The sequence below is a fragment of the Brachyistius frenatus genome, unplaced genomic scaffold, assembly GCF_029030835.1.
Source record: "Brachyistius frenatus isolate BFR_SWC_R1_liver_20210118 unplaced genomic scaffold, ASM2903083v1 Contig_103, whole genome shotgun sequence".
NCBI lineage: Eukaryota > Metazoa > Chordata > Actinopteri > Embiotocidae > Brachyistius > Brachyistius frenatus.
In genome coordinates this window covers 1,157,260-1,169,892 of record NW_027210702.1, presented here as the reverse complement: position 1 = coordinate 1,169,892, position 12,633 = coordinate 1,157,260, and the positions used below count along the sequence as shown (strand labels likewise).

The 12,633-nt window shown below is 43.2% G+C and overlaps 1 protein-coding gene across 2 annotated transcripts in view; it reads right to left on the bottom strand.

Moving 5' to 3' along the window:
* The window catches only part of LOC138628660 (neural cell adhesion molecule 2-like), a 230,787-nt gene extending 218,498 nt beyond the window's left edge, over positions 1-12,289 (bottom strand). For both annotated transcript variants that reach the window (XM_069711823.1, XM_069711824.1), the window contains exon 1: positions 12,004-12,289. In XM_069711823.1, the coding sequence (XP_069567924.1) occupies positions 12,004-12,274 (271 nt within the window). In that variant the 5' untranslated portion in view covers positions 12,275-12,289. The remainder of the gene's footprint in view (positions 1-12,003) is intronic.
* Between the last annotated feature and the right edge of the window lie 344 nt (positions 12,290-12,633).

Genomic DNA, 12,633 nt, shown 5'->3' with positions numbered 1-12,633 from the left:
AGATGGGAATGTCACGAGTTTTGAAAGTATTTTGATGAATTAAAGGCTTGAAGAAAAGTGAGGGAATCATCAACGTTATTTGAATTCATCCGGCGGGGAGCAAACACATTTCTCGGCAGATTTTTACGCCGTTCATGATGGAGCTAAAGGAAGACTCAGTGGACTTCATCCTGGGAGGTCCATTAATGTCCATTCAATACGAGGGGGGATCAGAAAGTTCAGGGGCGGCTCCTGATGCGTGTAGGAAGCACGGCATCGTGATGTGCGTGCAGCAGAGGGAAGCTTTAACCTTCATAAGTAGCGTAGCCTACCAAACGTATAGTATTTGACACATTAGCAGTACATTATCCAGAGTATGGAGGTGTACACCTACTCGTGCTGATTTGAACTGTCTTTTAACTCAACTTCCAGCTCTGGATTAGATTCCTACAATGATTACACATCATTCAAATGGCTTCTGAAGACCTTAAAATACATCGAGCATTAAAAAAAATATTTCAATACTCGGATTTGAATATTTTCTAAAACTTGTATTGTGCAGATTGTTTAACTCAGACAAAAGAAGATCGGGTTATTCTCTCGATATATGTATTTGTATACTGTGTTGTGCCACAAGCAAATATTCTGCGCCATGCAGTTTTTAATTATGCAGACTTTGTGACCGAGTCTGAATCAGAACTGTATGTTTTGTGTCCAGTGAGTTGAGTGATTAGTCATTGTGTTAATCCTCGCTCTGAGGCGTGCCGCTGTGAGCGAGTTGGTTCGCTGTGTCTAATCTCGGGCGTTGCAAAGATAATGATAAGAGTAAAGCGGGCCCTGGGGCCCCACCACTCTCCACGTTTGTCACTAAGAATTTCACGCTGTTGTCAAATGAGTGAATGAGAGAGAAAAAAATTTTTTTATAGGCCAATGAATGAGGACAGAGAGATGAACTCATACGCAGAAATTCTGCGTTTTTATCTTTGGACTCTTTTGGGGAACTTTTAACATTGAAAATGTGAAATAACAGGGCTGAAACTTCATTACTATTGTGTAATCAATGATCAAGCATGAAAACAAAGGCACAACACAATAAGGAGCTCTGACACACTTTGAAAAGGGGGGGGGAAGGAGACAACACGTTGTGGTAATTGAACCGGGATGAGCATGAGGAAGGCTTAGAGTTTTGAACGAGGGAGGCGCAAAGGTGTGGAAGCAGTGGGCCGAGTGTTACAATCACACAGGTTATTTGGGGACTCTGGGGGAAGCGGAGGGGGACCTCGGTGAACTCCTCATTTCTGTGCGGCTTTATGTAGCGTGACGGTTCCAAATGAAACTCCCCGATCATGTGGGAGCGCTCTATTAATTTGTGGCTCAGGCCGCCTCCTTGGGGAGGGAGCTGCCACAGCCGGTGCTGCATTCCCCTTCGCAGCTTCCAGCAAAGCTTCTTGTTGCTTATTGACTGAGGAGCCGCATTGCAATGTTTCTCCACGTCTGCGGCCGCAGCTTTGGCCTCAAGTGCCGAGACGATCTATCATTTCTGCGGTCGCCCACTCTAGACTTTACAGGATGGATGAAAAGCAGCGTGAAATAAAAGTAATCTCGCTTCTCGGAGCAATATACTGGCTTCTGGAAGCTGAAGTACACAGTTCCTACAACATGGTATGCTCTGAGAAATCTAATCTGGTTCTGTTACTAAGTCCTGTATGACCACAACAACAGGAATTTCAAGCTAACAAGACAGCAGGGGTAGAATTTCATGACGAGCAACCTGCAGGGAACGGTTTGGCAAAATTGGATGAACACACAACTTTAAAACACGTCTTCCACTCTGTGAATTAGTCGAACAAGACAAAATATGCCAAACTTTCACTGTGGGCAAGAGTTTTGTTTCCCTGGATGCTTTGATCGTGTTTTGGTCACCATGATGCTCATTTCAATCAGGCTCTATCAACAAGAACCTGCCTACAAAGGCATGTGTGAATGAACCAGATCACAAGGCTCTCTTAAGACTCACACCCTGGAGCGTATACATCCACATGAAAGGAGGCCAATACTGGCACCCTTCCCGCACATCTTCCTCGACTGCCTTTCCCTGCTTCCCTGTTTATCTTGTTCTACCTTTCAAGATGCACAAACAAAACGAATGTGCTCCGATTAATGCAAAACAGCAGCTATTTGCAGGTTTCCTCAGTCTGTGAGAAAAGTATCAGTGGAGCCTTTCTGTTCAAAAACAGGACAGAGAAGATGAGGTTCAGAAGGTAGGACAGTGAAGTCTGTCCGAAAATATCCTCTGCTGAGTCCGTCATGTGGGATCGACTGATTTCAAAGGCGAAGGAAGGCTGAGACTGACACGTGAGGAAAGTTTTTTCACCCAGAGAGGCGGCACGTCAGTAAACACGCCGTCCGATCTAAGTAAAGATAAGAAAGGCTCTTTAATTACTGAGCAATCCTTTTGTGTATTCCCAGGGAGGCACACGTCCTTGGGAACTCTTCAGATGGTGGGTGGGAAGACAACAACCCCGGAGTGCCCGCATTGGGAACAGGCCAACAAGGAGTGATGAGATGCTGTGCAGATATACAGCGTAATTAAAAACACGCCTACAGATCGCCTGCTGTGCCTTATGAGTGCTTGCAAGACAATCATTATAACTTTGAGAGATAATAACACGCTCGACAGAACAACACTGAAACAGCTCAATTTGAAAATTCCTGACCACTGCTGTTCAGAGGTTACATCAAATCCATAGGTGTTAATAAATATATTGTGCAGCAGAACAACAAACTTCATTAGACTTCAGAGCAAATAACATTAAGCATTGATGCTGCTTGAAAAGCTTCCCACGTAGGGGAGAACGGGATATCTCCCCCCTGCAGACGCTGGTGATGAGACTAGTGTGGGAGGACCCCCAAAACAGAGCGAGCACATTAAAAGAGGAAGAAATGAAAGCGAGAAAAGAAAGAGTCAAACGAGAAGAGATGGAAACAAAAATATGCTGGCCCACACTGCATTAAGAGATTCTGTTTGAAGATTGTCTGGCGTGGAGAGGCAATCAGAAGAGCGGGACTGTTTGGCCTGACTGCAAGCTACTCTGCTGCATCGCAACCACATCTCAAGTGTCTCTCCACCTCCTCTCGGCATTAGTCTTTCTCTCGTCTAGTCCTCATCAAACACTGCCTCCCATAAACAAGGATGCCAGCCATCAGACTAGAAATCTGAGGGGACTAATTCCTTTTTTCCAAGAGGCATTATTTCCTAGCAGAACCAAGGGAGCTGAACAACCTGAGGTCACGTTAATGCTGCGCGGTATCAGTGGGTTAAAGCAGGATGCGGCCTCAGTGGCACAGAGTGTCACAGTCGCCGTTTACAAAAACCATTCGGTATTGCGAGATGTGATTGGCAGCTGGGCTGATCTGCTCGGGCGGGTCAGCGACGGGACGGCACGCTATTCACCGGAGAATCCATCAATCACAATTTGGCTTAATTAACCAGCAGGAACGACAAGGCGAGGGTGCAGCGACTGAAAGGATGGATGGATGAATGGATACAATACAACACAATACAGCAGAAGATAATGTAATACTGTAAGCCCAAAGGAAAACTCCAAGGCCAGCAGAGAAAAGAGAACACAGCAGATGATGCCAGCCATCAGAGAGCCTGGCTCACAGCGCTTAGTTTTCTATCACAAGATTGTTTTCACTTGGATTTTTTTTTTTCCATCTTCGCTTCGGTTGAGAGATGATTTAATGTATTGATTTCTGTTAGCTTATTAACTGAGCTTTAAACAGGTTTGTTCTGGTGGCCTCGAGGTCTAAGATGCTGACCATGTAACATCATCTTCGACCTCGAGCGAGCCGTGCAGGCTCTCTCTCTCTCTCTCTCTCTCTTCTTAAGTCATCCCCTGCACTTTGTCCGCTATTAAAAAGACTCTTTAAGGATGCATGGAAAGCAATAAAGATCACATAACCCTTAACGGCGACAGAAATCTTTGCAGCACTAATCTTCATGAAACACTTTAAAACTCATGTGGAGAAAAATGCAAGAATTGCAATTGAAAATCTTGAATTCCATGATAACAAGGCAAATTCCACCTGCTGAGGAGGATCTTGTTAAATGATTGCAGTCTACAAACCAGCTACTAAAGGGAGCTTGTAATGGTTTCAAGGGGGAACTTTCAGACTACATTTTTATATAAACACAGATATGAAGTGCTGAGCGTGTCTAAAACTCCATGACAACAGATCAAACTCCATCTGCTGAGGAGGAGAGTGTCAGCACCACATCCAAAGACATTATCTCGAGAGATATAAATGTGTTAATCCAAAACGAACTCAATTAATTAGAAATTAAAATAAAAAATGTACTAAAAATGTCCTGGCTTCTCCAAAACTTCGACTGATTTGGCAAAACAGTGATTTATAAAAGGAGCTATCTGGATAAAGAGCAAATAAACAAGATTAGATCTCATTCATTGCCAGCTTTTTGTTGTTTTTGTTTTTAAACTCTGTGCTGAAAACATATTTCAAATCTGTAACAAATGAGTGTCCAGATTCAAAAGCAAGTGTCACAATTTCACAAGCGCACACACACACACACACACACACACACACACACACACACACACACACACACACACACACACACACACACACACACACACACACACAGGGTTTCTTGCAGTAATAGAAGCCTGGCTCGTCTCATCACACTGGCAGGTGTGTGCATGGGCACGCACCACCCTCTCATTAGTGTCTGTTAGCCTGCACAGCTACTATTAGCATGAGCCTCTTTCTCAATCACTGTGATGAACCACATTCAGCAGCCTGTGTGGGCTCCAGCTAACTAATGCTCCGTCGGCACACGGGCCCACATCCAGCAGGAAGGAGCAGAAAAATATTGTTCTTGACAGCCAAGGAACATCATAGCTCTTTCTACGTTAGCACATTCAGCTGCCCGTTAATCTGTCGTGCAATCGCCCCTTCCTGTCAACCGTCATTGTCTGTCTCACTGCTTTCCGAGTCCAAATTGTATCTGTCATTGTGTAGGTACCCCTCCACCTGCTGTTTCTCTTACTTCAGTCCTCTTCCATGGGAAATTTAATCAGAGGCTATATTTTCTGTGTGTCTGCTGTGCAGCCTCAAACAATTCACAGTCTGTCCCAATGTTACTGACCGATTTCTGGGAAGCTCTTGTCTCTCCATCACTTTCAGGCAACTTGCGTTTCATTCTTAAAGGGCTATACCAAATGTTTTTTCCGGGTCTCACTTATTAACTACAAATCACACAAACATTCTCATTAAATTATTTCAAAGGCATCCTGGAGAGTTTTTGTTCTGGTAATTTCAGGGATATGTATTAACAAGATACTCTGGTACAGAAAAGCTTTTATTTGAACTGTGCTACGCAAACCTCATACACAAACTGTGTATTGTTATTACCGCTTCATATTTTGTTGTGTTAATAAAAACTGCACTGACGTACCTTGGGATTTTCTTTCCAAAATATGTATTTTTCTTTGAATAATAGGTGCTTATCAGTGTAAAAAAAAAAAGCTGAAATATGCTTGAACTTATTGCCTCTATAAATAGATTTCAAAACAAAGAACCTGGAAAAAACAAAGGCACGTTTCTGAGAAGTGGCGAACTGGTAATATCATGCTAAGGGATCGAGAGGCTTGCGAGAGCTCTGACGTTTCGGTTTGACGTCACTTGACATGGCAGCGTTTGTGATTAAAGTAAGACAGGTACCTAAATATTAAAAACATCAGCACATCAAAGCACGTAGAAATGTTGTGCTCACATATTATTGATCTCTTGAGCTCAAGTTCATCCCCGTGTTGGCTGAAATGGAAGATGACGAGGTTGTTTGTCACTTTTCTGTATATTCGCAGCAGAATTAAAGCACATTTTCTGTGGGCTGTTGTGCTCCCTGTTTGTGAGCAATCTCGACTAAAAAGTGGGACATTCCCAAATGGGAATTTCACCAATTCCCAGCTGCCTGAATGCACAATAAGACAACCTGCTTTAGCTTATTTGTAGTTATATGCAAAGTAATTACTTATACTTAGAAGTACACATAAATGTTAAAATATCTTAAAAATTGCTTTTCAAATATCACATGTCTGTCACACATGTAATAAATAAGGAAATTAGCATGCATACTGTGTGTGCTGCAAAGTGAGTCAAGATTAACACAAGATGTAAAGAAACTTGTTTTCTTTCCAGTGTTTCCCCAGTTTTAAAGGCCACCTGAACAACATTTCCAATTTCACTTGATGATGAATAAATTTAAACAAGTATACAAATTGGAAAATTATGTCTCGAAGATAAAAGCAGATAAAAACAGCAATTTCCAAGAGCTGCTTTCACGTAAAACAGCCTAATTAACTCCATTTTCATTTCGGCACAGAACAGAATCCACTATTTAACAGATCCAGCACAGTTCCTAACATCTTTCATGGCTGTCTGTTTTCCTGCAGCTTCTCTAATTAACATCATCAGTGTTAATCAACTTATGAGAATAAGGAAAACATTATATAATGCCTGTGTATATACAAGCTAACAGAACATATCTCAGAACACCTGGGAAGCTTTTCACCCTCCTACTTGAACACATGCTGCAACATCAACTTTAAAATTTGATATTAAACCTGAAAACTTACAAATATGGCTCACTACAGCTGGAAAACAGACAGATGTGAGAAACGGGCAACAGCAATAACCGGTGTTTTTCCAGTATACAACCGCACCATCTGTGACACTACAGTCTGCTGCCATTTCATTTTATTTATTTTGGAATTATGTCATGAAAAACTTCTTCTGCCATTTCTATTTCACATATGATTTACATCAGCCCGCTGTGAAGGACACCCCGAGGCTTCAGCGTGGTTATTAATACGGTCTAAGTGGGTCACTCCAAACACACAGCACAAACTGGAGTAGTTCTGAATCTCTGCTGCCATTTGTCTGATCCCTCTGTTCTTCAATTAATCATGCCTGCCGGTGCCCAAACCCAAAAGTAAGCACCAGACCAACAGCGCTGCGTCCCAGGAGAGGATGCGCTTTGGAGAGGCGGCTTGTGAAGTATGTACGTGAAAGTCTGAGCTGAAATAAAGTGAGCGACAGGAGAGAGAGACGGAGAGGAAGACCCCGCAGCCACCATCCATCTGTCAGTCAGCCCCTGTGCCCACTGATTCTGTTGTCACCCTGGCATTCTAGCTCTGCCTATTAGCCTGCTAGTTAGACTGGCATTTAGACTGGCAGGACACGCATAAAGCGGGAGCCAAAGGGTCCTCTGCTTGGCCGGCACCAAACTGATGTAAAACAGCAGACAAATCCACAGGAGCGCACGGCAACATGCAGCAGCTGCCTCCTCCAATCACATCAGTCTGGTCTAATTTGATTCCATCTCGACAGGATTCAATTACATTTTATTAATTTGGGCACAGTGCGACTTCATAGACTTTGATTCAATCTCTGGCAATGCAATTTAACTACATGCAATCAGATTCACTTGAATTGAATGAATTTTTAAACATAATATCTTCCTGCCTCTATATAAATGTTCCTATTGCTTACTCTATCCGGCCCAATTTTCCCTTTCTGGGATTCGGAATATAGAATTTAATGAGCGATGCCAAACTCCTCCTGCAACAGGACCCCGACAGCTCATACTCTGCGTTTTCTTGGCTTGTGCTTGGGAGAGACTCCCCGAGGAGAACATTAGTCATTTCCATGATAATAATGGGTAATTTGAGTGAAAACAGACTGAGGTTGGCAGAGGGCATTATTGAACATGCCGCTGTTTTTGCTCCACGCATCGCAAATAACTGAAGGTTTTATATAAATATGCCAAATGCTCACCCACTGGAGCTTTTTGTTTTAATGTCATCGCTCCTCTCAATACCTCTGCTTTTGCCGAAGTTACTTAAAATCCTCAAATGTCTCATTACAAGGAAGTGCATCACTTTTAAGAAACTCGTGATGCTAGTTCTCGTCAATTTTCTGTCTCTTGGTGGTTGATTTTAGTCTCTTTGAGATCATTTGGTCTCTTGTATATGATTTTGGTCTCCCTGTTGGTGATTGTTTTGTCTCATTGTGCATCATTTTGTGGTCATTTAAAGCCTTTTTGTGGTTGAGGATAATCTTTACACTTCTAAATTATGCAAATAGATTATGAGACAATGGTCTCCTGGTTACTGATTTGTTAAAGCTAATTGTTTGTAATAGTTGTTTTCTCTCTCCGGTTGTTTTTGTGTCTTAGTGGTTGTTTCACGTTTTTCTGTGGTTCTTCTGTGTCTCTGTAAAGGTTTTTAGTCTCCTTATGTTGATTTTTGTGTCTGTCATCTTTATTGTGGTCATTTTTTGTGTCTTGTGGTTGTTTTGTTGTCATTTACTTGACTTCCTTGCAAAAACTGTGAACAGTCACCTTAAGAGGTGTCTCTGGTCCAGGACCACCCTGATCCCCAGATTCTCTATTCAGCCAACTATTTCATCATTTAGTTCTTTGGTCGTTGAGTTTGGAAACTGAAACATACGCAGGTAGGAGTTTAAAAAATATTAAGTTAATATGTAAAAACACATTCTGCCATTTATTTTTCAGAAAGATGACGACAACAACAACAACAACAACAACAACCTGCCCCACAGATGCTAGTCGGAGCATCTCTCAGGTATCAAGGTGTTTGGGATACAACGCTCTCCTTCTCTCTTATATGCAATGAACACCTTTAATGCTAAAGCCTGAAGTCCGCAGATTGAGTGCTAAAGGGTACACACGAGAAATCAAAACCTTGAAAGCAAATAAATAGCATATCCATAATGCCGAGATTGCCCTTTGTACAATTCAGAGCCCTGCTGACTCCAGTCGTTCCTTAAATTGATTTCTCATATGCAGCTGCCTCGAGGGGATGATTCCATTTTCATATATACACTGGCTCCCTATATGTGTGCTCCCCCTTCCTAGTCCATTAATCAAATAATGCAATCAATTTCCCTTCACCTGAAAAAGACACAGGCCATTTCTTATGTGAACAGCTTTGCAGGTCTTTAATAGGAATTTACATGTTCTTTAGGATTGTTTGCAGCAATGTTCCAGTGTCAACTTTTCAGCATGGCCGGAAATTGTTAGAGTACAAAAAAAACCCAGTTTCTGCCAGACTAGTTGTATGAATTCCTGATGTGAATAAGACATCCGATGATTCATTTTTGAGGCCGAGTACAGTGTGCATGTGCGTGTGTGTGTGTGTGTGTGTGTGTGTGTGTGTGTGTGTGTGTGTGTGTGTGTGTGTGTGTGTGTGTGTGTGTGTGTGTGTGTGTGCCCTTGCATTTATGCTCGCTCATGTGAGCATGTACATAAACCAGAGCAGGATGTAAGCAAGCCTAAAACATGCATAAGCCTGAGCTCAGAGTGCAATGAGACACACTTAAGCACAGGGGCATAAATCTTTTAAACCATGAGCCACTGACATTTCCCCCCAGAGATATAGAGAAATATCTTAATTACGCCACTTAACATCACATTGGCGAGTCCCGGGTGAACCCAAGCAAGCATATAATTCATTGTACTAAGCATCTGTAAAAGCCAAATACATAAACCTTCAAGGATGCATACTCAAGTGGAGGGTAGACGGTGAGCTGGGACTTCAAAAGCAAATGTTTTCCTTCAGGAGCCATAGGGGGGTAGAAGAGAGGATATCTGCAGAGTTCATGTCGGAGCCAGGGACCTTGCTGACTCCCATCAGAAACCCAGGCAGGCCTCATGAATTGGTGAGAGCGAGTAAAGTCTAATTCTAATTTTAGGCCTTTTTACTGATGGATCAGTGTCTGTTCCAAGGCCTCACACCAACAAATTACATTGCGAACCGAGCAGCCTGTTCCAGCATGAGCCTCTTCACTCAGAAGTAGCTTTTTTTTAATTCACATTACAGTAGGCTGTACGCGTTGTCTAATAGGTAAATTTGTGTGGACTTTGCTAGGACAAAAAGCATGATAAGAATGGAAATGGGTAGAGTGATGTAATGCTACTGCAACAAAGGGAAAGTAACAAAGCAACGAATGTTCTGGCTGAGGCTTACAAACAGTAGCCTATGTCTCTTTGATTGACCTCAGCTGGATTAAATGTAATAATAAATGAAATTCCCCAAAGCAATGCTGCTCTGAATGCGTCCTCCTCATTTTCCTCTCTGTCACAACAGCACTTTCTAACAGCCTATTGATTAAACTGGTAGAAATATGAGCTGCCAATAGACTAGAGTCCTTTTAAAACGCTGAGGATAATAAACTCTGTGTCTCAGTGGCCCAAGGCATCTTACTCGGTTTGGCTACAAATCTTCATACTGAGTGTTTGCTTCTGTTTTCATGCCACAAACCATCAAAACAAACACACACTGATTTATGTGGACTCCAATCTGGTGCAGTTTAAGACACATAAGGCCCCTACTGGTTCACTTCCCTTTGTACATGTGCTAAAATGACACATATAGTGTCAGAGGGATTAGTTATTAAAATTCATAGTCATTTTTACACCTCTTCACACTGATATTATGAGCAGCACACTCAAGAATTGTAAAACATTATCTGCCATTTTCCATTTTTCTTGGGGGACTCTTTGAGACCTCCTCATGTATTCCCTTAAGTCCCACTACCTTGAAGGACTCGGGCCAAGCAATATCTGCATGCAACATGCTTTAACGACCAGTGGCTCATGGCTCCACTCTTGGCACAACTTTGCAGCGCTCTACCCCCACCTGCCGTTGTGCGCCAGCAAGCCAGTGTGACCACACTGCAAAAAATATCCACCTACAACCGCTTCTCCTTACTGTTTAGACTTAAGACCCTTTGCTTTCTTTAACAAGTGGAATATTCACAGCCAGACCATCAGATAAGCCTCAACCTGGATGCAAACTAACCTGCCTTCTTTAAATGTATTTATTCTGACACTGAATGGAAGATGAGAAGCTCACTGCACACGCAAATCTCTTGCACTTTAAGAAGTGTGTTTTCAGTGAATGTGATGCTTGAGGAGTTGGGTGTTTTTGTCTAGTGGACGTCGGGCTCAGCCCGCGGTGACGCGCGTCACTGACCAGGACACATTTAGGAAACATACACAAGGAAAAAGCCCAAATTCACCTAAACGCTTTCAACCAATCAGCATCAGTAACATCTTCATTTCTGCCCGTGCAACTACACACACACACACACACACACACACACACACACACACACACAGGCGCGCGCACAGGGGACCGCCGTCACCCCTCCAAAGCAGGTGCACATGAAACCCAATTAACGCTGAAGTGTCACTGCTGGCACCAAATCCAGCAAAACTTTCCGAAGCATTTCGGCCTGCACAAACCTCACATCGTGATTCTGTACATGTTCACGCGAAGCCTGCGCGCAGGATGCAGACATGGAGGGATGTTTCACCGCGCAATCTTCAATCTACAGTATTGTTTCTACAGTACACCACAAGACAGAGTGGACTTGGAGCAGAAAAAGGCGGTGGTCTGAACAAAAAGGACTCAGGATATGGACTTGGGGTTAAAATCTTCACGTGTGATGCCAGTTTTAAGTTGGCACACAGCATCGATTTTTACGATTAAACCAGGAGCTCTTCGCAAATAGGATCAATACAGCAAAACAACGCAGCGACCTAAAGGCTGCTCCTAAATAAAAATAAATAAATAAATAAAACCATAATATATGATGATGAGGACAGTTTTTAACAAAGAAAATACCGAGTGTGGGTCTCAACAGCTCACCCACCCTCAAAAAGGATCCCATCATAATCCCCCTTTTCAGTAAGAACGCATTCTGGCCCCTGCAAGACGTGCTTCAACTACAAAACAACGTCCACTTAAACAATCCACCCCTCTCTCCCTCTCTCTCTCTCTCACCCCCTCTGCCTCTCTCATCCCCAGCAGCTCTTTCTGCCTGCTGCAGATCAAGATGGCAAATGCACTCAACTTGTCCACAAAGTCACCAAGCTCGAGTGTTTCCCCACACACACGCACGAGTTCCTACCTTGACTGCCGCAGACGAGCACCCCGAGGAGATGGACGAGTTTGAGCATCATTTTCGGGCAGGCTTCGGGCTGCCGGACGCTGCTTTCAGCTGCTGTAAAAATCGTCAAGGGCGACACACACGCTCTGCTCCGTTCATTCGCCGTCTTGGGCTCCGCTGGCGACTGATCTGCCTCAGCTCCTTCCTTCCCTTCCTTCCTATACGCGCGCTCCCGGCTCACCGCGCGTTCACCAGGCTTGCTCTGCGCTGAGGACCCCCCCTCCCGCAGCATCACTGCTCTCCAACCTCACTGCTGGAAGCTGTTGGAGGAAAGAAGACCAAGCATGTTTATGTTTTGCTTCACTTTATTGGGGGTATTAAAAAACATGTTGTTAAGCCAGACTGGAAAGATCTTAATAAAATAAAGATATCTTTCATCATAATGTCTAGACATCCCAGCACAAGCGTATCTAGGAATTCTGAGAGTCCTTTCTAATATATGTAGGTCCCTTCAAGCTGTGGACCCCTGAGACCCAACAACCTATAATCCCACCTGGCAACAGCAGCACTTGTTTATTTCAGAAATCTATTGAGGCAAACATGCAAAATCAGTAGAATTGTGTCCAATGAATAATGCAAAGACTCCCAGGG